Source organism: Rhinopithecus roxellana, chromosome 8 (assembly GCF_007565055.1).
Source record: "Rhinopithecus roxellana isolate Shanxi Qingling chromosome 8, ASM756505v1, whole genome shotgun sequence".
In the NCBI taxonomy this organism is placed as follows: Eukaryota; Metazoa; Chordata; class Mammalia; order Primates; family Cercopithecidae; genus Rhinopithecus; species Rhinopithecus roxellana.
In genome coordinates, this window is record NC_044556.1 from 87,337,249 (window position 1) to 87,363,182 (window position 25,934).

The window sequence follows — 25,934 nt, forward strand, 5'->3', positions numbered from 1 at the left end:
TTTCTCCAAAAGTTTCTACTCCATTTCAAATATGATCTGATGTAAATTATTTTAAAGTAATAATTGAAGATCAGTTCACCTTCCCTTTGGGAGATATAGGCTGGGCAAACAGTTACAGAAAAGAAATCAGTCAACTAAATTACTACTTCTTATAACTGTCTCTATTTAAAACAAGAGAAACACATATAAAAATATACCATTTCCTTTACTCACTTTTGTGATAGTTTTTAAGATGGCAAGGCGATCTGCGGGTGGTGGTAAACCCACAAACAGTGTTTTGTCCAGGCGGCCTGGGCGCAGGATTGCAGGGTCAATTATATCTAGAGAAGAAGGGAGAAAAAAAGTCTTAAATAAAACCTTTTATTTTTATTTTTTAGAGACAGGGTCTTGTTCCGTCTCCCAGGCTGGAGTGCAGTGGCATGATCTCAGCTCACTGCAGCCTCAACCTCCCAGACTCCGGTAATTCTACCACCTCAGCCTCCTGAGTACCTAAGACTAGATGCATGCCACCATGCCTGGCTAATTTTTTTTCTTTTACTTACTTTAATTAATTAATTAATTTTTTATTTCAATAGGTTTTTGGGGAACAGGTGGTGTTTGGCTACATGAGTAAGTTATTTGGTGATTTCTCAGATTTTGGTGCACCCATCACTGGAGCAGCACACACTGTACTCAGTGTGCAGTCTTTTATCCCTCAACCACTCTCACCCTTTCCCTCGAGTCCGCAGAAGTCCACTGTATCATTCTTATGCTTTGTGTCCTCATAGCTTAGCTCCCACTTATGAGTGAGCACATACGATGTTTGGCTGGCTAATTTTTGTATTTTTAGTGGAGACAGGATTTTGCCATTGTTGCCCAGGGTAGTCTTGAACTCCCGAGTGCAATCCACCCTTCTCTGCCTCCCAAAGTGCTGGGATTACAGACGTGAGCCACCGTGCTCAGACCAAACAAATAAAATCTTTTAAAAAATGCAATTAGGCTGGGTATGGAGGCTCATGCCTGTGATCCCAGCACTTTGGGAGGCCGAGGCAGGCAGATCACGATGTCAGGAGATAGAGACCATCCTGGCTAACACGGTGAAACCCCATCTCTACTAAAAACACAAAAAATTAGCCGGGTGTGGTGGCGGGCGCCTGTAGTCCCAGCTACTTGGGAGGCTGAGGCAGGAGAATGATGTGAACCCGGGAGGCGGAGGTTGCAGGGAGCCGAGATTGCACCGCTGCACTCCAGCCTGGGCGACAGAGCAAGGCTCCGTCTCAAATAAAAACAAACAAACAAACAAAAAAAAAAACAATTAATGGCTGGGCGGGGTGGCTCACAGCAGTAATCCCAGGAATTTGGAAGGCCAAGGTGGGTGGATCACCCAAGGTCAGGAGTTTGAGACCAGTCTGGCCAATATGGTGAAACCCTGTCTCTACTAAAAATACAAAAGTTAGCCGGGTATGGTGGCACACACCTGTAATCCCACCTATTCGGGAGGCTGAGGCAGGAGAATTGCTTGACTGCTTGAGTCGGCTTGAGCCCGGGAGTCGGAGGTCACAGTGAACTGAGATCGTGCCACTGTACTCCAGCCCGGCCAACAGAGTGATACTGTCTCAAAAAAAAAAAAAAGCAAAAAAAGCAATTAAAATGAGATGAGAACCTCTTTTTAAAAAATAAAAAATTAATAAATTGCATTTTATTTAAATGAAAAACTTCCGCTCATCAAAATACATCTCTTTGGCCACGCATGGTGGCAGATCACCTGAGGTCAGGAGTTTGAAACCAGCCTGGCCAACATGGCGAAACCCTGTCTCTACTAAAAAAAACCCCACAAATTAGCTGGGTGTGGTGGCACACACCTGTAATCCCAGCTACTTGGGAGGCTGAGGCAGGAGAATCTCTTGAACCTGGGAGGCAGAGGTTGCAACGAGCTGAGATCGTACCAGTGCAATCCAGCCTGGGTGACAGAGTGAGACTCCGTCTCAAAAACACAAACAAAAAAATAAAAAATCTCCTTAAGAAAATGAAAAGTCCACCTCACCTTCTGGCCCCAAACTGCTCTTCCTCCAGGATTCCCTATCTCAGATAATGATCACCACACCACTCCACCCCACCCTACCTCCCAAATACCAGGCAGGTTTCTCCCTTCCCTCTAACCAATTTCCATCAAGCATTCCTCTGATTATGTCAACCCTCAGTCAAGGCAAAACATAAGTCCTCCTAATTGGTTCTGCCTCTAGACTTCCTCTAGTGACCAATGGTGTGAAGCATTTTTCATGAGTTTATTTGCCATTTGTACAACTCCTATGGTGAAGTAACTGTACAAATCTTTTGGCCATTTTTATTTTTTAAAGTTGATTAAATAATTTTGTAAACTGACAAAGAAAAATGGTATATATTTAGGTTGTGCAACATGTTGTTGTTTTTGTTTTCAGATGGAGTCTCACTCTGTTGCCCAGGCTGGAGTGCAGTGGCATGATCTCAGCTCACTGCAACCTCGGGTTCAAGTGATTCTCCTGCCTCAGCCTCCTGAGTAGCTGGGATTACAGGCACCGTCCATGCTCAGTTACTTTTTGTATTTTTAGTAGAGACAGGGTTTCACCATGCTGGCCAGGATGGTCTTGATTTCCTGATCTCGTGATCTGCATGCCTTGGCCTCCCATAGTGCTGGGATTACAGGCGTGAGCCACTGAGTCTGGCCCAAAATGGTATAGGTTTTTTATTTTTATTTTTTTTTTGAGATGGAGTCTCACTCTGCCTCCCAGGCTGGAGTACAGTGGTGCGATCTTGGCTTATGGCAAGCTCTGCCTCCCAGGTTCTCGCCATTCTCCTGCCTCAGCCTCCCGAGTAGCTGGCACTACAGGTGTCCACCACCACACCTGGCTAATTTTTTTTTTGTATTTTTAGTAGAGACTGGGTTTTACTGTGTTAGCCAGGTTGGTCTTGATCTCCTGACCTTGTGATCCACCTGCCTCGGCCTCCCAAAGTGCTGGGATTACAGGCGTGAGCCACCACTCCCGGCCTAAAATGGTATAGTTTTTAATCCTTTATCAGATATATAATTTGCAAATATTTTCTCCTAGTCTTTGGTTTATCTTTATATTCTTATTTGCATTTTTTTAAGAGACTGGGTCTCCCTACGCTGCCCAGGCTGGCCTTGAACTGCTGAGCTCGAGGGATCCTCCCACCTCAGTCTCCTGAGTAGCTGGGTTTACAGGTGTGTACCACTGTACCTGGCTTATTGGCAGTTTTTGAAGAGCAGCTTAGTTTATCTATTTGGTTTGTGCTTTTAATGTCATATAGGAAATCTTTGCTTAAATCAAGGTAGAAAAAATTTCTCCAATGTTTTCTTCCAAGAGTTTTATAATGTTATTTTCAATGGTCTTTGATCCATTTTTAGTTATTTTCTGTATGTGGTAAAAGGTATTAATTAAGGTTCAATTTTTCTTTTTGCATATGGATATTCAACTGCTCCAGTACCATTGTTGAAAAGACTATACATTCTCCACGGCATTGCCTTTGTGCTTTTTGAAAACATCAACTATCTAGATATGCATAGCAATGTTTCCGGATTTTTTTCTGTTCCTTTGATCTATCTGTCTCAGTTCTATGCCAATTACCATGCTGTTGAAACATCTTTTAATTTAAACATATAAATACACGCCAGGAACGGTGGCTCACGCCTGTAATCCTAGCACTTTGGGAGGCTGAGGCGGGTGGATCGCTTGAGGTCAGGAATTCAAGACCAGCCTAGCCAACTACGGTGAAACCCTATCTCTATTAAAAATTAAAAACCAGCCCGGGCGCGGTGGCTCAAGCCTGTAATCCCAGCACTTTGGGAGGCCGAGACGGGTGGATCACGAGGTCAGGAGATCGAGACCATCCTGGCTAACACGGTGAAACCCCGCCTCACTAAAAAATACAAAAAACTAGCTGGGCGAGGTGGCGGGTGCCTGTAGTCCCAGCTACTCGGGAGGCTGAGGGAGGAGAATGGCGTGAACCCAGGAGGCGGAGCTTGCAGTGAGCTGAGATCCGGCCACTCCACTCCAGCCTGGGTGACAGAGCGAGACTCCGTCTCAGAAAAAAAAAAAAAAAAATTAAAAACCTAGCTGAGCATGGTGTTGTGCGTGCCTGCAATCCCAGCTACTCGGGAGGTTGAGGCGGGAGAATCACTTGAACCTGGGAAGCGAGGTTGCGGTGAGCCCAGATCATGCTACTGCACTCCAGCCTGGGCAACAAAGCGAGGCTCCATCTAAAAAAAAAAAAAAAGAAAAACCACAAAGAACTCCCCACCACAAAAACAAATCTTAAAGCCAGCTCTACATGCCCCAAGATAAAGGGGCATACTGATGATAATTAGAAAGCATTCTTAGTTTGGGAGTCCTATAATCACTTAACATCTCTGACAAATATCACACTTAATATTATGTAGTTTATTATTTTAATAAGTTATTTACAGTAAAAGACATTCTGGACACTTTATATACATCTTAGTATTAGACGACTTAAACTACCCTTCACCAAAGGCTGTTGCAAGATGCTATATATTACAACATTAGAAATGAGATGCTAATCTCTTCCCTAAACAGGCCCCTACCATTGTCTTTCCCATCTTAGTTAATGTGAACTCATTCTCCCAGTTTTTCAAGCCCAGACCTTGCAGCCATGCTTGATTCCACTTTCCCACATCCTTAACTACTCCATTAGTAAATCAGGTCAACCGTATGACACAATATATTCAGATTCTTTCTACATCCACAGCTATCACCCAGCTCAAACCACCACCATCTTGCACCTGCGTTATTCTCACAGCTTCCCAACTGGTTCCCTATTTAATTGTGTCAGAGACAGAATTCTTTTTTTTTTTCCTTTTGCCCTCTCAACCCAGCTTTTCCCAACTTTGGGAAAACTGGGAAAGAGAAAGCCTAAGAGACAGAATTCTTAGGTAGAAGACAAAAAAATAACAATTCTGATATTTACAATAAAAATGGCACTAAAAATCCCAACACTTTAAAGAGAAAGTCCATTCACTCACAAATGAGATGGTTGCCTGAAAAAGAACCCTCCTTTCATCTGTTGATAAGCAGCACCTACTGTTCTATATCAAGCTCCTCCCTCCCCTCAAAAAAGCTATCACAGCTTGCCATGGGTAAAAAAACATTAATTAAAAAAGAAAAAAAGTTAAAATTGAGAGGTAACAGTAGCAACTTTTAACTTTAGGAAAACATTTATTTTGTTACAAATGGACCCTCAATTTTTAACAAAGGTAACAAGACAGTTCAATGAGGGAGTAATTAATCTTTGCAACAAAGGTGCTAGGACAAGTGGTTTTTTGTTTGTTTGTTTGTTTCTGTTTTTGGAGACAGGGTCTCACTCTGTAGCCCAGGCTGGAGTGCAGTGGTGTATCATAGCTCACTGTAGCCTTGATCTCTAGGGCTCAAGCAATCCTCCCGCCTCAGCCTCCCAAGTAGCTAAGACAACAGGCATGCACCACCATGCCCATTTAATTTTGTTTTGTTTTTGTGTATTTTTTGTAGAGGTGAGGTCTCACTATACTGCCCAGGCTGGTCTTGAACTCCTGAGCTCAAATAATCCTCTGGCGTTGGCCTCCCAAAGTGCTGGGATTACAGGCATAAGTCACTGCACTGCGCCTGAAAAGTATATTGACACCCAAAAGAATCAATTTGCACACTTTCCTCACAACACGCACACAAATTAACTCAAAATGGATCAAAGACCTAAATGTAAGAGCTACAATTTTATGAGAAGAAAATGCGGGGCCGGGCGCGGTGGCTCAAGCCTGTAATCCCAGCACTTTGGGAGGCCGAGACGGGCGGATCACGAGGTCAGGAGATCGAGACCATCCTGGCTAACGCTGTGAAACCCCGTCTCTACTAAAAAATACAAAAAAAAAAAAAAAAAAAAAACTAGCCAGGCGAGGTGGCGGGCGCCTGTAGTCCCAGCTACTCCGGAGGCTGAGACAGGAGAATGGAGTAAACCCGAGAGGCGGAGCTTGCAGTGAGCTGAGATCTGGCCACTGCACTCCAGCCCGGGCGACAGAGTGAGACTCCGTCTCAAAAAAAAAAAAAAGAAAGAAAAAAGAAAATGCAGGAGTTAATTGACCTTCAGTTAGGCAGTGATGTTTATACCGTTGATACACCATCAAAATTGCAGGTGGTAAGAGAAAAAACATATAAATTGGAATTTATCAAAATTAAAAACTTGTGTTTCAAATGACATCAAAAAAGTGAAAAGACAATCCACAGATTGAGTGAAAATATATGTAAATCACATATCTGATTTTAGATTTGTACCTAGAACAAAGAAGCTACTCAATGACAAGGCAAATAACCTAACTGAAAAATGATTCAAACAGACATCTCTCCAAAGAAGACGCACAAATGACCAACAAGCACAAAAAAAGATGCTCAACACTATCAGTTATCAGGGAAATGCAAATCAAATCAGAATGAAATACCACCTCACATCCACTAGAATAGCTATAATAAAGACAATAACAAGTATTAGTAAGAATGTGAATAAATTAGAATTCTCATATCTTTTAAGGTCAGAATTACTAGTGGGAATATAAAAATGATGCAGCCACTTTGGAAAAGAGTTTAGCAGTTTCTCAAAATGTTAAACATGGAGTTACCATATGATCCAGCAATTCCACTCCTAGGTATAAACTCAGGAGAAATTAAAACATATGTCCATACAAAAATGTATACATGAATGCTCATAACAGCATTATTCATAAGAGCCAAAAAGCAGAAAGAGCCCAGATGTCCAAATGGTGAATAAACAAAATGTGGTATATCCATACAATGGAATATTATTTCATAATAAAAACGAATGAAGTACTGATACATTCTATATGAATCTTGAAAACATTATGCTTAAGAAGCCAGACTCAAGAGCCCTCACATTGTATAATGCTATTTACATAAAATATCCAGAATAGACAAATTTATATAGACAGAAAACAGATGATGGCCAGTAGTGGCTCATGCCTAAAATCTCAGTACTTTGACAGTCCAAGGCAGGGGGCATGCTGCAGGCCAGGAGTTCGAGACCAACCTGGCTAACATAATGAGACCCTGTTTCTCCAAACAAAACCAAAAAACAAAGTAGATTAGTGGTTGCCTAAGGCTGGAGATGAGAAAAGTTAAAGGGAATGCTAACAGGCATAAGATTTTTTAAAGGTGATGAACTTTTTTTTTTGAGATAGGGTCTCACTCTGTTGCCCCAGCTGGAGTGTAGTGGCGCAATCTCTGCCCACTGCAACCTCTGCCTTCTGACTTCAAGCGATTCTCCTGCCTCAGCCTCCTAAGTAAGTGGGACTATAGGTGCGTACCACCATGCCCGGCTAAATTTTGTATGTTTTTGGTAGAGACGAGGCTTCACTGTGTTGGCCAGGCTGGTCTCAAACTGGCCGCAAGTGATCCACTCACCTCAGCCTCCCAAAGTGCTGGGATTATAGGCATGAGCCACACCTGGCCCAGGTGATGCAAATATTCTAAGATTAGATTGTTGGGATGGCTGTAAATATATGTAAATATACCCAAAACCATTGAATGGTATACTTAAAATGGGTAAATTTTATGATATGCCACTTATATCTCAGTAAAGCTTTTTAAAGAAATGAATCCTCAGACTAGCAACACTATAAATATATACAATGAAAATAATTACAAGATCAGACAACCTTCATGAAATAGGTTTCTACTCATGATTCATTAAACAAATAAGAAGAATGATGTTTTTTGTTTGTTTGTTTTGAGACAGAATCTTGTTCTGTTGCCCAGGCTGGAGTGCAGTGGCACAATCTCAGCTCACTACAACCTTCTCTTCCCAGGTTCAAGCGATTCTTGTGCCTCAGCCTCCCAAGTAGCTGGGATTAGAGGTGTGTGCCACCATACCAGCTTATTTATTTATTTATTTATTTATTTATTTATTTATTTATTTTTAGTACAGATGAGATTTTCCCATGTTAGCTAAGGTTGGTCTTCAACTCCTGGCCTCAAGTGATCTGCTCACCTTGGCCTCCCAAAGTGCTGGGATTACAGGCGTGAGCCATTGCACCTAGCTGTAAACAAATAATTATTGAGCTCTACTACATACCATGGCATCTATCTTAGCCGAAGTTCTGGCTGGGCATAACCTAATTTTAAAAGGGAAGTACTGTGCCAAAGGACAAAACATACAGGGTTGACCATGGTACCAAGTCATTGTTCAATTACCTTCAAATGCATTCAACAATGACCCAAAGCATCCAGACTAGATGTGTAAGGAAACACTCCATTTAGCTTGGAACTTCAGTGGTAAATATCTTTGTACAATGAAATAAATACCTTCTCTGTGAGCTATCCACTCTATCATCTGATTATTATTATTATTATTATTATTTTTTGAGAAGGAGTCTTGCTCTGTTGCAAGGCTGGAGTGCAGTGGCGCGATCTTGGCTCACTGATACCTCTACCTCCCGAGTTCAAGCTATTCTCCTGCCTCAGTCTCCCGAGTAGCTGGGACTACAGGCGCGTGTCACCACATCCAGCTAATTTTTGTATTTTTAGTAGAGACGGGTTTCACCACGTTGGCCAGGATGGTCTCGATCTCTTGACCTCGTGATCTGCCCTCCTCAGCCTCCCAAAGTGTTGGGATTACAGGCGTGAGCCACCGTACCCGGCCTTCATCTGATAATTATTAAGGGCTTAGAACGGACAGAGACTCTAACTAGAACCTACCTCTCACATATAAAAGTGCAGAATAAATCCCTGCCCTGCAGAAGGTTGCACATCATGCACATCATAATCATAATTTACTTTTTTCTTTCTTTTTTTTTTTTTGAGACAGGGTCTTGCTCTGTCATCTAGGCTGGAGTGCAGTGGTGCAATCACAGCTCACTGCGGCCTCAAACTTCTGATTTCAAGTGATCCTCCTGCCTCAGCTTCTGAAGTAGCTGGGATTACAGGTACACACCAGTGCATATGGCTAATTTTTATTTTAATTTTTTTTTTGAGATGGAGTCTTGCTCTGTTGCTCAGGCTGGAGTACAGTGGCGTGATCTCGGCTCACTGCAACCCCCGCGAGTCTTCTGCCTCAGTCTCCCGAGTAGCTGGGACTACGGGCACGTGCTGCTACCATGCCTGGCTAATTTTTATTTTTAGTAGAGACGGGGTTTCACAATGTTGGCCAGGCTGGTCTTGAACTCCTGACCTCATGATCTGCCTGCGTTGGCCTGCCAAAGTGTTGGGATTACAAGCGCGAGCCACTGCACTCGGCCTAATTTTTATTTTATTTTGTAGAGATGGGGTCTTGCTTTGTTGCCCAGGCTAATCTTGAACTCCTAATGTCAAGAGATCCTCTTGCCTCAGCCTCCCAAAGTGCTGGGATTACAGATGTGAGCTAACACACTCAGCCCTTATTTATTTTTCAACTGAGCTATGCATAGAAGGCAGAAATTCTTTCTGGATTGTATACTGCTACTAGTAGAAAATAGATAATTATTGAGTAGAAGAGAAAGTACTAAGATACTTGGGTTTCATAATTGTGCAGGAATATCTTTTTTAAACAGCTAGATAATAGATTAAGGGGGAACAAGCAGTTTCCTAACTGAGAACATCCTTTACAGGAGTTGGTATGTGAAGAAGGGAATGCAAGATGTGCGTAGGAGAGACTAAGGCTAGGGTACAAGGAACTGCATTTCCTCTGGTTAAGCACAAGGCAGTTGCTTATTTCCAGAAGAGAATGCGGACTTTGATATAGCACACATTAGAAGAGGGCTAGGGCAGTGCCCGGTGGTTCACGCCTGTAATCCCAGCACATTTGGGAGGCTGAGGCGGGAGGATCGCTTGAGACAGGAGTTTAAGACCAGCCTGGGCGACATAGTGAGATATCATCTCTACAAAAAAGACTTTTTTTTTTAAATTAGCTGGGTGTGGTGGTACGTGCCTATAGTCCCAGCTGAGGTGGGACGATCTCCTGAGCCTAGGAGGTTGAGGCTGCAGTGAGCTGTGACTGCACTACTGTACTCTAGCCTAGGCTACAGAGTGAGACCCTGTCTCAAAAATACAAATAAATAAATTAAATAAAAGAAGAGGTCTGTCCCAGTTCTTCGGAATAACCAAAGGTGGAATGGTGAGAGGACAGTATTTTCATTTACTTTCTAAGCATTAATACCTCAATAATTGGGAAAAAAGTTAAAGGCAAGAAGATGAAAAATAAGAAAAAAGAGGACATTTAGGATATCAGTCCAGGAGGGTTTAACATCCAAGTGCCAAGCACACAAATTAAACAAACAAAAAGTCACATAGAAAGAATGAGAATGACATGGAACCTTTAAAAGAAAAAAAGCAATGTCTACAAATTATGAAGAAAAATAATTTTAAACTCAAAATTATATCCCAGTTAGGTTACCAATCAAAATTACGGTGGAATAAAGATATTTTCAAATATAAAAGAACTATAGGGGATTGTCTCACATTTGGAAAAACAAATCAAATATACAAGCAGTCAAAAAAACCTACTTCCTACATAATCTTTCTTAGAAAAGCCACTGAAAGATAAGTGCCAGCAAAATGAGGGTGTGAGCAAGGTAGAAAAACTACACACAAAAAACTCATGAGATCAGAAACAAAGGACAAACAAAGGAAAACAGTCAAGGAAATACTGAAATAACAGTTGTTTAGACCACAGGCCTAAAGCAACCACTCCAGATTAAAGAAGGAAGGTGGAAAGCTCTAGAGGGAGGGCTCCAGAAACAAACAAACAAACAAATGGAACTGGTACATCATTTGAATAAATAACATCGACAGCTGTATAAAATATGTGATGAACAGTAACAGAAAACAAAGCAAAAGAGAAGAATGAGGGCCACTGAATCCAAGAACAAGAGTTATATGAGAAAGGAAACCTAATCAGTGTCACGCTTGGGTCAGCAGAGAGAAATATTCACACAGCCATAGTAATGTAAACACTAGTGACTTAACCAAGAGTTGTGATCAAACTATATTACAATACTGGGAGGATAGGGAGAGGACAGATGATGTGGCAGTGATGGTGGGAGTGAAGGGTATGGAGAAAGGGTGAACGTAAGATAACTAAATCTTCATCTACCTTAAAATGAGGTTAATGGGCAGTGTTTAAAATTGATAAGAAATAGCTATATGAGCATATTTGAAAATATGAAAAAAACAGCTCAAGTGGTTGCCTCTCAGGGGATTAGAAGGGATGGGACAGAAAACTACAGTTTTTGTTATAAGCTTTTCCTGACATTTGATTTGAAACTGGGGTCCCTCCCTCTATATGTGAAAATCACAACTGAAGATGAGATTTGGGTGGGGACACAGAACCAAACCATATCACTCATCAAGGTTCAACTTTTGCACACGTGTAATTTCCTCGTAGGGCTGTTGTGAGGTTTAACACAGTAAAGCATCCAACAGAGGGCCTGGCACGTAGTAGGTGCTCCAAAAACCTAGTTGTTATTACTGGTGATTGTTTTAAATAATAGGGACTTGTAAAGAAAATGAAATAAACTTATTTTCATCTCCTTGAACAGACATTTTAGAACTGAAAATAGACTTTTATCTAAGTGTCCCCTATCTCAGAAGTGGCAAAACCTTTTACCCAGTATAGATAAAACAGTCTAACAATAAGAATAGCCCTTATTTATTTTCTTTCTTTTTTTTTTTTTTTTTTTTTTTTTGAGACAGAGTCTTGCTCTGTCACCCAGGCTGGAGTGCAGTGGCCAGATCTCAGCTCACTGCAAGCTCCGCCTCCCGGGCTCACGCCATTCTCCTGCCTCAGCCTCCCGAGTAGCTGGGACTACAGGCGCCGCCACCACGCCCGGCTAGTTTTTTGTATTTTTAGTAGAGACGGGGTTTCACCGTGTTAGCCAGGATGGTCTCGATCTCCTGACCTTGTGATCCGCCCGTCTCGGCCTCCCAAAGTGCTGGGATTACAGGCTTGAGCCACCGCGCCCGGCCTATTTTCTTTCTCTTATCTCACATCTAATTCCAGAAAATCCTATTGGTTTTACTTTCAAAATATGTCTCAAATTTTACCACTTCTTACTTTCTCCCATTAAGCTCACACAAATTCTCCATGGACTGACCGTAGATCTTCTGGTTCAGAGTATCTTTTGTGTCAAGGACTTCTTTGGAATACAGAAAGTTTATGGATTGCTTCTTAAACGTTTTTCAATGTATAAAGTAAAATACATCAGAAAGATTACAAGGAAGTCAAGGGTATTAAAAGCTACCAAACTGTTAGGAAAACTGCTCATTACCCTCCAATAGCTCCCCATCACATCAGAATAAAATCCACACCCCTTACTGTGGCTTAAAAGGCCCCTTGCACCTCTCTTATCACTGTCCCCCTTACTCATTTTGCTTTAGGCACACAGGTCTTCTTGCTGGTTTTCCAACATGCCAAGCTTGTTTTCCTCTCAGGGCCGGTATACCATTTGTTCTGTATCTGGAATACCCTCATCTCCCAGATTTCTGCATGGCTTGGTTCACATCCTTTGGGTTCATGTACACATGCCATTTTCTGAAGAAGTCTTCCCAGGCAACAGCACCTAAATTAGCCTCCCCTCCCTAACCACTAGTCACTCTCTATCCTCTCACCCTGTTACTCTTTTCTTTTTTTTTGAGACAGAGGCTCGCTCTGTCGCTGAGGCTGGAGTGCGAAGGCACGATCTCAGCTCACTGCAACCTCCACCTCCTGGATTTTCAAGAGATTCTCCTGCCGCAGCCTCCCAAGTAGCTGGGATTACTGGTGCCCACTACCACACCCAGCTAATTTTTGTATTTGTAGTAGAGACAGTATTTCACGATGTTGGTCAGGCTTGTCTTGAACTCCTGACCCCAGGTGATCCATCCTCCTCGGCCTCCCAAAGCGCTGGGATTACAGGCGTGAGCCACTGTGCCCAGCCTCATTTTATTTATTTATTACTCCCACCCCACCCCACCCTGTTCCCCAGCTCCAAAGCAGAATATATGTCGGCAACGAATTTTGTGATTTTTCATCTTTGAATTCCCAAAGCTCAGCAGGACGAGGTATACAATTAAAAACTCAGTAATTATTTGGTGAATGAAAGAGCAAATCTCCTTACAGATTGAAGAAAATTGTATTAATATGACTGATCCACAACACCAAACCTTAAGATGACTAAACAACTTGCACAATAAAGGGAGAATGTGTTAAAAAGAGAAATATAGGTACTAAGGATTCAAGCTGACCACAAATATATATATAATACTTATTTAATTTAATTAATCAATTTATTTATTTATTTATTTATTTATTTTTGAGACGGAGTCTCGCTCTTGTTGCCCAGGCTAGAGTGCAGTGGCACAATCTCGGCTCACTGCAACCTCCGCCTCCCAGGTTCAAGCTATTCTCCTGCCTCAGCCTCCTGGGTAGCTGGGATTACAGGTGCCCGCCATCACGCCCAGCTAATTTTTGTACTTTTAATAGAGACAGGGTTTCGTCATGTTGGCCAGGCTGGTCTCGAACTCCTGACCTCAGGTGATCCTCCTGCCTCAGCGTCTCAAAGTGCTGGGATTACAGGTGTGAGCCACCGCACCCAGCCTACGGCAAATATATTTACACTTCCATATTCTCTTCTTTTTGAAGCTGGGCCTTTCTGTCAGTACCCTGAACAATAGAGTTTACCTAGTCTGGACTTTGCCTTTAAGAAGAACGGCAGCTTCCATTTTCAATGCTTAGAATCTGCCTACCATGTAAGAAGTGCAAGCACCCTGAGAGAAGCATGCTACTGGAAGCCCAAGTCACATGAAGAAGCATTAAAAGATGGTAACTGGGGCCAGGTACGGTGGCTCACATCTGTAATTCCAGCACTTTGGGAGGCTGAGGCAGGCGGATCACCTGAGGTCGGGAGTTCAAGACCAGCCTGACCAACATGGTGAAACCCCATCTCTACTAAAAAATACAAAATTAGCTGGGGGTGGTGTGAATGCCTGTAATCCCAGCTACTTGGGAGGCTGAGGCAGGAGAATCACTTGAGCCTAGGAGGGAGAGGTTGCAGGGAGCCAAGATCACACCACTGCACTCCAGTCTGGGCGACAGAGTGAGACTCCGCCTCAAAACAAACAAACCCCAAAAAGAAGATAATTATTTGGGGGCTTGGTTGGGAGAGAGACCAAGGATTGTGAAGACATTGTGAGTAAAGAGGCCACTGTGGGAATGGATTCTCTGGTCCAGCCACTCCAGCTGATAGCATGTGGATCCAAGATGAACCACCCAGACAAGCCCATCCCAAATTCCTGACCTAAAAATTATGAGACAAGCAAAAATGGTGATTTTTTTTTTTTTAAGACAGAGTCTCCCTCTGTTGCCCAAGCTGGAATGCAGTGGTGCGATCTGGGCTCACTGCAACCTCCGCCTCCTGGGTTCATGTGATTCTCCTGCCTCAGCCTCCTGAGTAGCTGGGATTGCAGGTGCCCACCACCACACCCAATTAATTTTTATATTTTTAGTAGGGATGGAGTTTCACCACGTTGAGCAGGCTGGTCTTGAACTCTTTACCTCAAGTGATCCTTGGCTTCCCACAGTGCTGGGATTACAGGTGTGAGTCACTGCACCCAGCCACAAATGGTGATTTTAAAGCACTAAGCTTTACAGTAGTTTGTTAGGCAGCAACGGCTAACCAGAACATCAAACAAGGGGGGAATTCTTAAAGCTAAGCAGACAAGAAGTTATAAGCAATCAAAACAATGTCACATGATAGTATACAATGGAGCAGAACTGCCAAATAAGCATGAAAACAAGTGAAGAAGATCTAGAACATTTATTATTACTATTAATATTTTTTGAGACAGAGTCTCGCTTTGTCGCCCAGGCTGGAGTGCAGTGGTGCAATCTTGGCTCACGGGAACCTTCGCCTCCTGGGTTCAAGCAATTCTCCTGCCTCAGCCTCAGCCTCCCAAGTAGCTGGGACTACAGGCACATGCCACCACGCCCAGCTAATTTTTTCGTATTTTTAGTAGAGATGGGGTTTCACCGTGTTAGCTGATGGTCTCAATCTCCTGACCTTATGATCCGCCGGCCTCGGCCTCCCAAAGTGTTGGGATTACAAGCATGAGCCACCGTGTCCAGCCAGATCATTTATTTTTAAATGGAGGTCATTAATGCAACAGATTTGTTAAAGGGGAAAAAAGGATGGAAGAGTTTTAGGGGAAAACAGTATACACACATAGGGAAAAAAACAAGACACTGGTACCACATTATGATTCATCTGCCATTCTTAACACAGGTTTTAAAATAAACAGGCCAGGCGCAGTGGCTCATGCCTGTAATCCCAGCACTTTGGGAGGCCGAGGCAGGCAGATCACCTGAGGTCAGAAGTTTGAGACCAGCCTGGTCAGCATGGTGAAACCCTGTCTCTACTAAAAATACAAAAATTAGCTGGGCGTGGAGGCACGTGCCTGTAGTCCCAGCTACTTGGGAGGCTGAGGCAGAAGAAACCTTTGAACCCGGGAGGCAGAGGTTGCAGTGAGCTGAGATCACGCCACTGCACTCCAGCCTGGGCAGCAGACCAAGACTCTGTCTCAAAATAAATAAATAAATAATAAAATAAAATAAACAAACTTAAAATATGGTGAGGGCTGTTAACGACAGAATATGTTATTACAGGAAACGAAAGACTGATGCTGTGGTTTGAACGTATTCCCCAAAGTTCACGTGCTGGAAACTTAATCCCCAATAAAACAGTGTTGAGAGGTGGGGCCTTTAAAAAGTGATGAGGTCATGAGGGCTCTGCCTCATGAATAATGCTGGTTCCAAGGGAGTGGGTAAGTTATTGCAGGAGTGGACTCTTGATCAAAGGATATGTTTAGCCACTCTCTCTATTTTTTAAATAATAGAGACAAGGTCTCACTATGTTGCCCAGGCTGGTCTTAAACTCCCAAGCTCAAGCGATCCTCCTGTCTCGACCTCGTAAAGTACTAGGATTACAGGCATAAGCCACCATGTCCAGCTTGGCCACTTTCTTTCTTTTTTTTAATGTCTAATCATTTATTAACTATGTTTCTGTATGATGTTATTAATACACTGCATACATGACAAGCCATACGTCAAAACCAGACAGTACAATTAAATAAAGTAACAGATAATAATTTTAGCATTTTCTTGTCTCACCACCAACAGATATTAAGCCCATCCTTACTAATTTATGCTCCTCACTTTAAAAAGGATGATCATACACCAGAAAAAACTAGATCAATGTATTTCTTCAAAGAGGCTTTTTTGAGAGAAACACGGCCCTCATTTCCTACTCCCCAGGATCCCCTCCTCTCTGCTTCTCTCTTCTCCAGGTTTCCTCCAATGAAACCAATCTTTTGCTATACAAAATGCTTTTTGGTAGGCTGAGGAAAACAGTCAGTTGTTCAGCTCAGGCAGTTGAGATAAATGTCCAAAGATAGGGTAAAATTAATTAAACTTTATTTGTCCACCCTTATTCATGGGACCATGGTTTCCTCCTGTCCAGGCCACTTTCCTTTTGCTCTCTCATGCATGCTCTTGTGCTCTTCCACCCTTTCACCTTGGGATGATGCAGCAAGAGGGCCGTTGACAGATGCAGGCCACTCAATCTGACCTTCCCAGCTTCCTGAACTAGAAGAACTGAATCTCTTTTCTTTTTAACACTAATTACCCAGTTTCAGGTATTCTGTTATAGCAACACAAAACAGACTAAGACAAGCATCTTCTTGAAATATGTGAGAAAAGATCTGTATCTTCTTATGAAAGGGAAGATGTGATTCTGTTCAACTGAGGGACTTTCTTCTAGGATGACTGTGATTTTATGACCTAATGACTGTTCCCACTACTATTACCAAACTGCTTATGAACATGATAATAATTACTAAATAGCTACCTGCTGTTTACTACCACTGTGGTAGATACATTACCAACATCACCTAACCTTTGCGGCAATCCTGCCAATTAAGTATTATCATCCTCATTTTAAAAGTGCCAAAATGATGGTCAGCAAGATGAAGTAATATAGTCCCAAGGTTACTATGGTATAATACAGAATATAATTGGTCTTTGCCCACCATTCCTGGCACAGACCTTCAAAATTCCTTGCAATTTCCTGAGTGCCAGGAATATCTTTGTTGAGCTAACATGGTGACGCATAGTGGCCCCACAGATAGCTTCAGGCAGGGGACGGATCACCAGAAAGATCAAGCATGTGATTAGAGTTGTAACTCTGAGCCACCTTCTGCACTTCTGTAGTCTTGAGCCCTTTTCTGAATCTCTCAAAGAATGCTTAACCTTGAAAACAATTTTCAGTAATCATTAAGGGCAGATATGAGGGCATGGCTCCAGCATAAAACCTTAAAAATCTATCTTTAACTTCTAGTAGAGTGAAGAGTATGGTTTTTGTTTCCTATAAGCTAGCGAGAAAACATAAAACACAAATTCTGAAAATACTTTTGTGGTCAAAAGCGTATGCTGGTCGAGTGTGGCTCATGTCTGTAATCCCAGCACTTTGGGAGGCGGAGGTGGGCGGATCACCTGAGGTTCAGGAGTTCAAGACCAGCCTGGCCAACATGGCAAAACCCCATCTCTACTAAAAATACAAAAAATAGCTGGGCATGGTGGCAGCACCGGTAATCCCAGCTACTCAGGAGGCTGAGGCAGAAGAATCACTTGAATCCAGGAGGCAGAGGTTGCAGTGGGCCAAGGTCATGCCACCGCATGCCAGCCTGGGTGACAAAGTGAGATTCCGTCTCAAAAAAAAAAACAGAAAAGAGTGTATGCTGCAACTGTTCTCAGCCAAAAAGAGCTTTCTAAGCATCAACACAGAAAAGCAATCTCATGGGATCCAAGCAGTAATACTATGCTTTTTACTACAGCTTATGCAAAAGCTTTCTAAGCCTTTATTTTAACTACTAAGTTTCCTTTCACAGAACCAAAAAGGGATTGTCCAAATTTAATCTTCCTTTCCTAGGATGCGTGTGAATTATATTGTTTATAAATGCTACAAGTTTTTACTTTTATTTTTAATTATCTGAATCTCTTCTATGGAAATGCTGTAAGTTTTTAGATTCATCTGTGTTACAATATTTTTATTTCTTACCTGGCCTGTTAGTGGCTGCCATAATAAAAACCTGCTGGCGTGCTTCCAGACCATCCATCTCTGTAAGTAGCTGATTCACCACTCGGACACTTGCCCCTGTCTAAAAAGACATAAATCTAGTTCCATCAGCTCTCAATACAAAGGAAAAAAGAAAAAAACATTTTCTTCCCCATGAAAATAATACATTTCCCCATGCAAAAGAGATAACAATGATCATTTTCCAAGGAGCCACTATACGCACACACTGTGCAAAATGTGTTCTCATCAGTGGACTTCCCCAGCAATCCTATTATTATCCACAGTCTAAATGAGGAAAGTGAGGCTTAGAGGGGTTATTTGTCCAAGTTCTCATCACTAGATAAAGGAAGAGATGAGACTCAATCTCAGGCTGAATGGATCCCAAGGTCTGATGTTTCTGAGTTACTCAAACATCTAACCGTCACAATACACTTCCCTTGGGGCAAATCTACAGCTAGCTTTTGTTTCTTTGGTAGAGATGGGTCTTGCTATGCTGTCCAGGTTAGTCTCGAACTCCTGGCCTCAAGCAATCCTCTTGCCTCAGCCTCCCAAAGTGCTGGGATTATAGGTGTGAGAGCTGCACCCCACCCAGACTAAGCTTTTTTTTTTTTTTTTTTTTTTTTTTTGAGATGAAGTTTCGCTCTTGTTGCCCAGACTGGAGTGCAATGGTGTGATCTCGGCTCACTGCAACCTCCATTTCCCGGGTTCAAGCAATTATCCTGCCTCAGCCTCCCAAGTAGCTGGGATTACAGACATGTGCCATGGTGCCAGGATAATTTTGTAATTTCAGTAGAGATGGGGTTTCACCATGTTGGTCAGGCTGGTCTTGAAACTCCTGACCTCAGGTGATCAGCCCACCTCGGCCTCCCAAAGTGCTGGGATTATAGGAGTGAGCCGCCCAGCCCTAGACTAAGCTTTTGAACCCCAAATTTCCCAGTATATCAGGTATTCTAGATCTCATTTTATTTTTAAAGTCACTCAAATTTAACAGTGGGAGGTTGTATACCAGCTTTGGTGAGACTAATTTTTTTTTTGAGGCGGGGTTTTACTCTGTAGCCCAGGCTAGAGTGTAGTGGTGTGATCTCAGCTCACTGCGTGCGGCCTTCCCCTCCTGGGCTCAAGTAATCTTCCCACCTCAGCCTCCCAAGTAGCTGGTACTACTGGTGTGTGCCACCACGCCTAGCTAATTTTTGTATTTTTTTCTAGAGATCCTCTTGCTATATTGCCCAGGCTAGTCTCGAACTCCTGAGCTCAACCGATCCTTCCATCTCGGCCTCCCAAAGTGCTGGGATTACAGGCTTGTGCCACTGCACCTGGATGACACTAATGTTAATAAATTCTGATAACCCACCAACATCAGACCAGCCAGGTGTTCCAGATCTTTTTAGTGCAACACATACAGGAGTATCTGGGACACTGATGAGGTATTTTCTCTTTTCCTTGAAGCAAATAATACAAAGTACAGTTACCTCAGCAATATCTAGGTGAAAGGAAACATCCAGGGAGTTGGTATAAATTCAGGCAGAGGGATAAATCACTTAGATACAGAAACAACAAAAAAGTTTTAAATGAAGGAAATGAGAAAAGTGGTGCTGTGTTTTTGGTCATTAATTGCTTTTCTTCACCATAAATTTTACGTACAGAGGTGGTAATGGGCTTACCTCATTTCTTTCTTTTTTTTTTTAGAGACAGGGGTCTTGCTCTGTCACCCAGGCTGGAAGTGCAGTGGTGGGCTCTCAGCTCACTGCAACCTCTACCTTCCAGGCTCAAGCAATCCTCCTACCTCAGCCTCCCGAGTGGCTGGGACTACAGGTATGCACCACCACACCTGGCTAATTTTTCTTTTTTGTGTAGAGTCAGGATTTCACCATGTTGCCCAGGCTGGTCTTGAACTCCCGGACTCAAGCAATCTGCCTGCCTTGGCCACCCAAACTGCTGGGATTACAGGTATAAGCTACCATGCCCAGCTTACCCCACTGATTTCTCTAGAAAAAAAAATTTGGTGCTCCTTATTATCACTCCTGGGGAATATAACACTAACAGAATCATAATCCATACTCAAAAATATAAGGAAGTAAAGGGTAAAAAATACTGTTCTACATAAGCAAGATGAGAGTCAATACAAGAATGACTGATAGATTTTTCTGTATTAAAGCCATAATATTCTGGCCGGGCATAGTGACTCACACCTGTAATCCTAGCACTTTGGGAGGCCGAGGCGAGTGGATCACCTGAGGTCAGGAGTTCGAGAGCAGCCTGGCCAACATGGTAAAACCCGTCTCTACTAAAAATGCAAAATTAGCCAGGTGTGGTAGCACACATCTGTAGTCCCAGTTACCTGGGAGACGGAGACAGGAGAATCACTTGACCCTGGGAGGCGGAGGCTGCAGTGAGCTATTACGCCACTGCACTCCAGCCTGGGTGACAGAGCAAGACTGTCTCAAAAACAAACAAGCAAACAAAAAAACCACAAGAAAAGAAACCCATATATATCAGAGTATAGAAATGTATGGCAGTAGGCTGGGTGTGGTGGCTCATGTCTCTAATACCAATACGTTGGGAGGCCGAGGCTGGTGGATCACTTGAGACCAGGTGTTCGAGACCAGCCCAGCCATCATGGTGAAACCCCACCTCTACTGAAAATACAAATATTAGTCGGGCATGGTAGCAGGCGCCTGTAATCCCAGTTACTCGGGAGGTTGAGTCAGGAAAATTGCTTGAATCCGGGAGGCAGAGGTTGCAGTGAGCTGAGATAGCGCCATTGCACTCCAGCCTCCAGCCTGGGTGATAGAGCAAGACTCTTTCTCAAAAAAAAAAAAAAAAAAAAACAAAGGAAAGGAAAGGAAAGGAAAGGAAAGGAAAGGAAAGGAAAGGGAAAGGGAAAGGGAAAGGGAAAGGGAAAGGGAAAGGGAAAGGGAAGGGAAAGCACCTGTAATCCCAGTTACTCGGGAGGTTGAGTCAGGAAAATCACTTGAACCTGGGAGGCAGAGGTGTAGTGAGCTGAGATAGCGCCATTGCACTCCAGCCTCCAGCCTGGGTGATAGAGCAAGACTCTTTCTCAAAAAAAAAAAAAGGAAAGGAAAGGAAAAGAAAGAAATGCATGGCAGTAGACATCCAAGAAACAAATAACGCCGCTCTGCCTATGGAGCAGCCATTCTTCATTCTTTAAAAAAAAAGAGAGATAACCAGAAGTCAGACATGTACTTCATACAGCTACAGACTTCTTTGAGGGCAACAGTTGACAATGAACCTCTCCAAATTTAGATTTACCAGCTGACAGTAGAGAGCTGCAAACCAATTGAAGGGGCTGTGGACAAATGAAGGGTTTATTCACGGCAGAAGAGATGGGAATAAAAAGGAAAAGAATAAAATCCAGAGCATGTCATGCCCTAACCAGCTGGAGATATCAAAGTACTGTGTTTTGCTCCATAGCCCACAGTAGACTTTGGAATATGACTGCGGAACCTGGGAAGGATCTCTGCCTCAGTCATTGACATCACTATCAAAGATAAGCCTGTAATAAGAATTTTCTATGACGGTATCAATGAGTACTGGATGAAGAAACAAAACTGCTAAAATGTGAGTCACATTTATTTATTTATTTGTATCAGTCAGCTCTTTTTGTGACTTTTGAATGTTTTTGGAGATTTTTAGCAAAATGAGGCATATAATGTTTTATGACCCAAGACACACACACACACACACACACACACACACTTATTGAAAATAAATCACAAAAGATTTCCTAGGTTTCAGAAATGATGGTAAAACCCCGTCTCTACTAAAAACTACAAAAATTAGCCAAGTGCAGTGGCGGGCGCTTGTAATCCCAGCTACTCGGGAGCCTGAGGCAGGAGAATCGCTCGAACCTGGGTGGCAGAGGTTGCAGTGAGCCGAGATCGCACCATTGCACTCCAGCCTGGGTGACAGAGTGAGTCTCCATTTCAACAACAACAACAACAACAACAACAACAAAAGAAATGTAACCATTCCCTCAGTCATCTTACAAGAAATGTACCTGTGGCCGGGCGTGGTGGCTCAACCCTGTAATCCCAGTACTTTGGGAGGCCGAGGCGGATGGATCACCTGAGGTCAGGAGTTCAAGACCAGTCTGACCAACATGGGGAAACCCTGTCTCTACTAAAAATACAAAAATGAGCCAGGCATGGTGGCGGGTACCTGTAATCTCAGCTACTCAGGAGGCTGAGGGAGGAGAATCGCTTGAACCCAGGAGGTGGAAGTTGCAGTGAACCGAGATCACACCATTGCACTCCAGCCTGGGAGACAAGAGCGAAACTCCGTCTCAAAAATAAATAAATAAATAAATAAAGTAGCTGCTGTCTGCTTCAAAAAGGTTATATATTTATGGTTTATGTCATGCTTCACTAAGCTTCAAATTGTTATATAATAGCACTCCTAATAACAACTGTTTCTGGTACTCTGTACTGAAATCTCTAAGGACTGTGACTCAGTGTGGCTGAATCAAGTGGTATTCAATGCAGATCAATTTTATATCTTCTCCAGATATAAATGGGTGTTGGGTCTTTTTTTATCTTCTTCATTTTAATGTCTTATTTAAGAGAAAAGGTTTTGGGTCTTAAAGTTAATAACCTGACCCTATTTTGAGTGCATGATATCTTAAATTGTTTTTTTTCCTGTCTCAAGAACCCTTTTAGCTCAAGAATGTTGTAGGATAACAAGATTATAAGGCAAGCTATTTAAAACTAATATCATTTCCATACTCACCTACTCATTTGTGTGAATTAGGATGACCTACAGATTGTGCAACCAAAATAATAAAGAGGAAAAAAAATGGATGCAGAGGCAGATACAGAATACAACTGCTATCTCTAAGATTTGACTTCAAATTACTAGGTGTCTTCACTAAGAGTCTCAATGCTCCTAAGGGATGACTTCATAAGAAATACCTGGCTTAGAACATAGAAAAGGTTTATTGTGCTAAAAGAATCTGTAAACCACTGGACCATGATAATTACCTCTCGGTCTGATCTTCGAGGACATAAAGCATCCACTTCATCAAAGAATATCACACAGGGTGCTGAGTTCTTGGCTCGTTGAAAAACTTGTCGCACAGCACGTTCACTCTCACCAACGTACTAAACATACACAGAAAGGAAATAAAATACCAACGGTTCAACTTTGTGGTTTGGGTCAAATGACAGTAAAACAGTTTTATGTGTCAAAGTCCAGAAAGTATCAGGATGAACCATATACAATTGCTGATATTTAACCATTTTTGACCTGTAATAGTCAACTGTATATAGTTCAACTTAATAAAAGTAGCAACTATTTAAGCCTACTATAAATTTCCTTATTTATAAAATGAAGACTTAAGTGAAACGTAAGGTCTTCTTTAGCTCAAAAAAAATCACCGAAATTCAATTGTATTTTAGAACTAATCTTGTAAGCCTTGTGCATATAAAATATCCAGCAGTAATTTTCATTAATTCAACAGTATTTTACGTGCACATAAGTCAAATTACTATTTTATTGTTATTTCTACAAAAGTCATCTTACTAAATAAAGGAATAACTATTTTGTCATGCAGCATCAGAGGAGGCAAAGTGAGCCAACTAGGCATTTAACAGGTTTCATAATGGCTTACTCTATGTTGAAATCTAAATCAAAATATAAAACATTAAGATAAGGCAAGAAATATAGCAATTCACAAGCAACTATAACATTAGGACTAAGCAATATGAAAAGCCACATGTAAGGATGATTTCGCTTTTAGCTTAGGCATAAAAAATTTTTCTTGTAAAATGTCAAACCAGATGACAAAGAGTTTTTTCTTAATGAAACTGCTAAATAAGATGGAATCCAAAAAACATCTTTACAGTGCCAATCATTATTATTATTTTTAAGACAGGGGTCTCTCTGTCACCCAGACCGGAGTGCAGTGGAGCGATCTCGGCCACTGCAACCTCCGCCCCGCAGGCTCAAGCAATTATCCTGCCTCAGCCTCCTGAGGAGCTGGGATTACAGGCATGCTGCCACTACCACCTGGCTAATTTTTGTCTTTTTAGTAGAGACGGAGTTTCACCATGTTGGCCAGGCTGGTCTCAAACTCCCAACCTCAAATGATCCATCCGCCTCAGCCTCCCAAAATACTGGGATTACAGGCATGAGCCACTACCCCCAGCCTACAGTGCCAACTATTTCATATCACCTCTGCTATAATGACTCTATGGCCAGAATAATCAAGGCAAAGAATACACTGCAGATGACAGCGATTCAAGTGCTATTTTTTCCTTTGACGAGAAATTTCTTTCCCTCATATCCTTTTGGTATTTTTCTTTAAACTTTTGCTCACTCTGCTTCCCTTACTTGAACTGCTTTCTAACCTACCTCCAAACATTTCTTCTTACATTCTAAAAGATCCTCATTAATCATTCTTCCCATAATAGCTCATTTGATTAAGCTGAACTATATGCAGTTGGCTATTACAGGTCAAAAATGGTTAAATATCAGCAAATGTATATGGCTCATCCTGATACTTTCTGGAATTTGATACACAAAACTGTTTTACTATCATTTGACCCAAACCAAACCCAAAGTATTTCTTTGCTCTTAAAGTACTTTGTATTATTACAACATTTGAGCTCTTCTACCTTCACTATATTATATTATATTATACAAAACCCTTAGAAAGCAGGAGTCCTATTCAGATACTCAGATTTTATCCTTATTATAACATTTGAGCTCTTCTACCCTCACTATATTATATTACATAGCCCTTGGAAAGCAGGAGTCCCATTCAAATTTTTCTGTCCTAACATCCTGCACAGTATACAAATATAGTGCACAGTGTAGAAATACAGCACACAGTGTGCAAATACAATAGTGTACAAATATAGTAGACTTTCCTGGAAAATCTAATTCAGCAAAAACTACACTTGTAATGCTGAAGCAAAATATTCAGTACTGTTGTAAAAGAAGGCATCTCAGGGGGCTGGGAGACATAAAGTTTCAGACAGGAATAGAAGAGAACAATCAATACCATTGGCAAAGTGACTTTGGAAATGGCAAACCAAGGTAGTAGCTAGGTAAAAGGAAATTTAATTTAGGGAAAAGTAAACCTAAAGTTTCAACAAGGACATATTAAAACCTATTTAATCTTAACAAGGCAACAGTGATTAAAAATAAGTAAATGAAAGAAAAGCCCATCTTATCCTTTATTTGAAACATGTAACATTTCAAGTAAAGATCCTACATTTATTATCTCAAAATCTTTATTGTCCATCAAATTTTCAATCATTTTAGTCTGGCTTTTGCAAACATCATTATTAAACATATTTTCCCTAAAGCCACCAATGACCTTTTAATAACTAAATCCCAAGTCCCACTCTCAATATCTTTTATACTGTTTGGTCATACTGACAAGGCTGAAAAACTCATCTTCCCTTGATTTTCAGGCTTAGCTGGTCTGGGTGTCCTGCATCTTATGACCAAGTACTTTCAGTCTCCTTTGCAGATCTTGCTTCTTTATCCCTTAATTGTTCCAATCTTTCAGGGTTCAGTCAGAGGCCCTTAATGTAATTGTTCTTTTACTTAAACTTGTCCTACCAGAATGAACCCATTCCCATGGTTTTAGGTACCACTCGGATGATAGTGACTTTCAAATCTCTTCAGAGCTTCAGATTCACATTTCCTACCGCCTGCTAGACATCTCCAGATGGCTGTTTAATCTAAAATGTCCTAGAGTGAACTCATTTTCCAATCCCAAGATGCCCATCTTCCTCACTAGATCATCTAATCTTTCTTTTTGAGACAGAGTCTCACTCTGTTGCCCAGGCTGGAG

The 25,934-nt window shown here is 41.9% G+C and overlaps 1 protein-coding gene across 3 annotated transcripts in view; it reads right to left on the bottom strand.

Annotated features, from left to right (window-relative positions):
• NVL (nuclear VCP like) overlaps nt 1-25,934 on the bottom strand; it is a 97,519-nt gene that overhangs the window by 18,491 nt on the left and 53,094 nt on the right. For all 3 annotated transcript variants that reach the window (XM_030936717.1, XM_030936719.1, XM_030936718.1), the window contains 3 exons: nt 23,110-23,229; nt 18,095-18,194; nt 214-320 (listed from right to left, as the gene is read on the bottom strand). In XM_030936717.1, the coding sequence (XP_030792577.1) occupies nt 214-320; nt 18,095-18,194; nt 23,110-23,229 (327 nt within the window). The remainder of the gene's footprint in view (nt 1-213; nt 321-18,094; nt 18,195-23,109; nt 23,230-25,934) is intronic.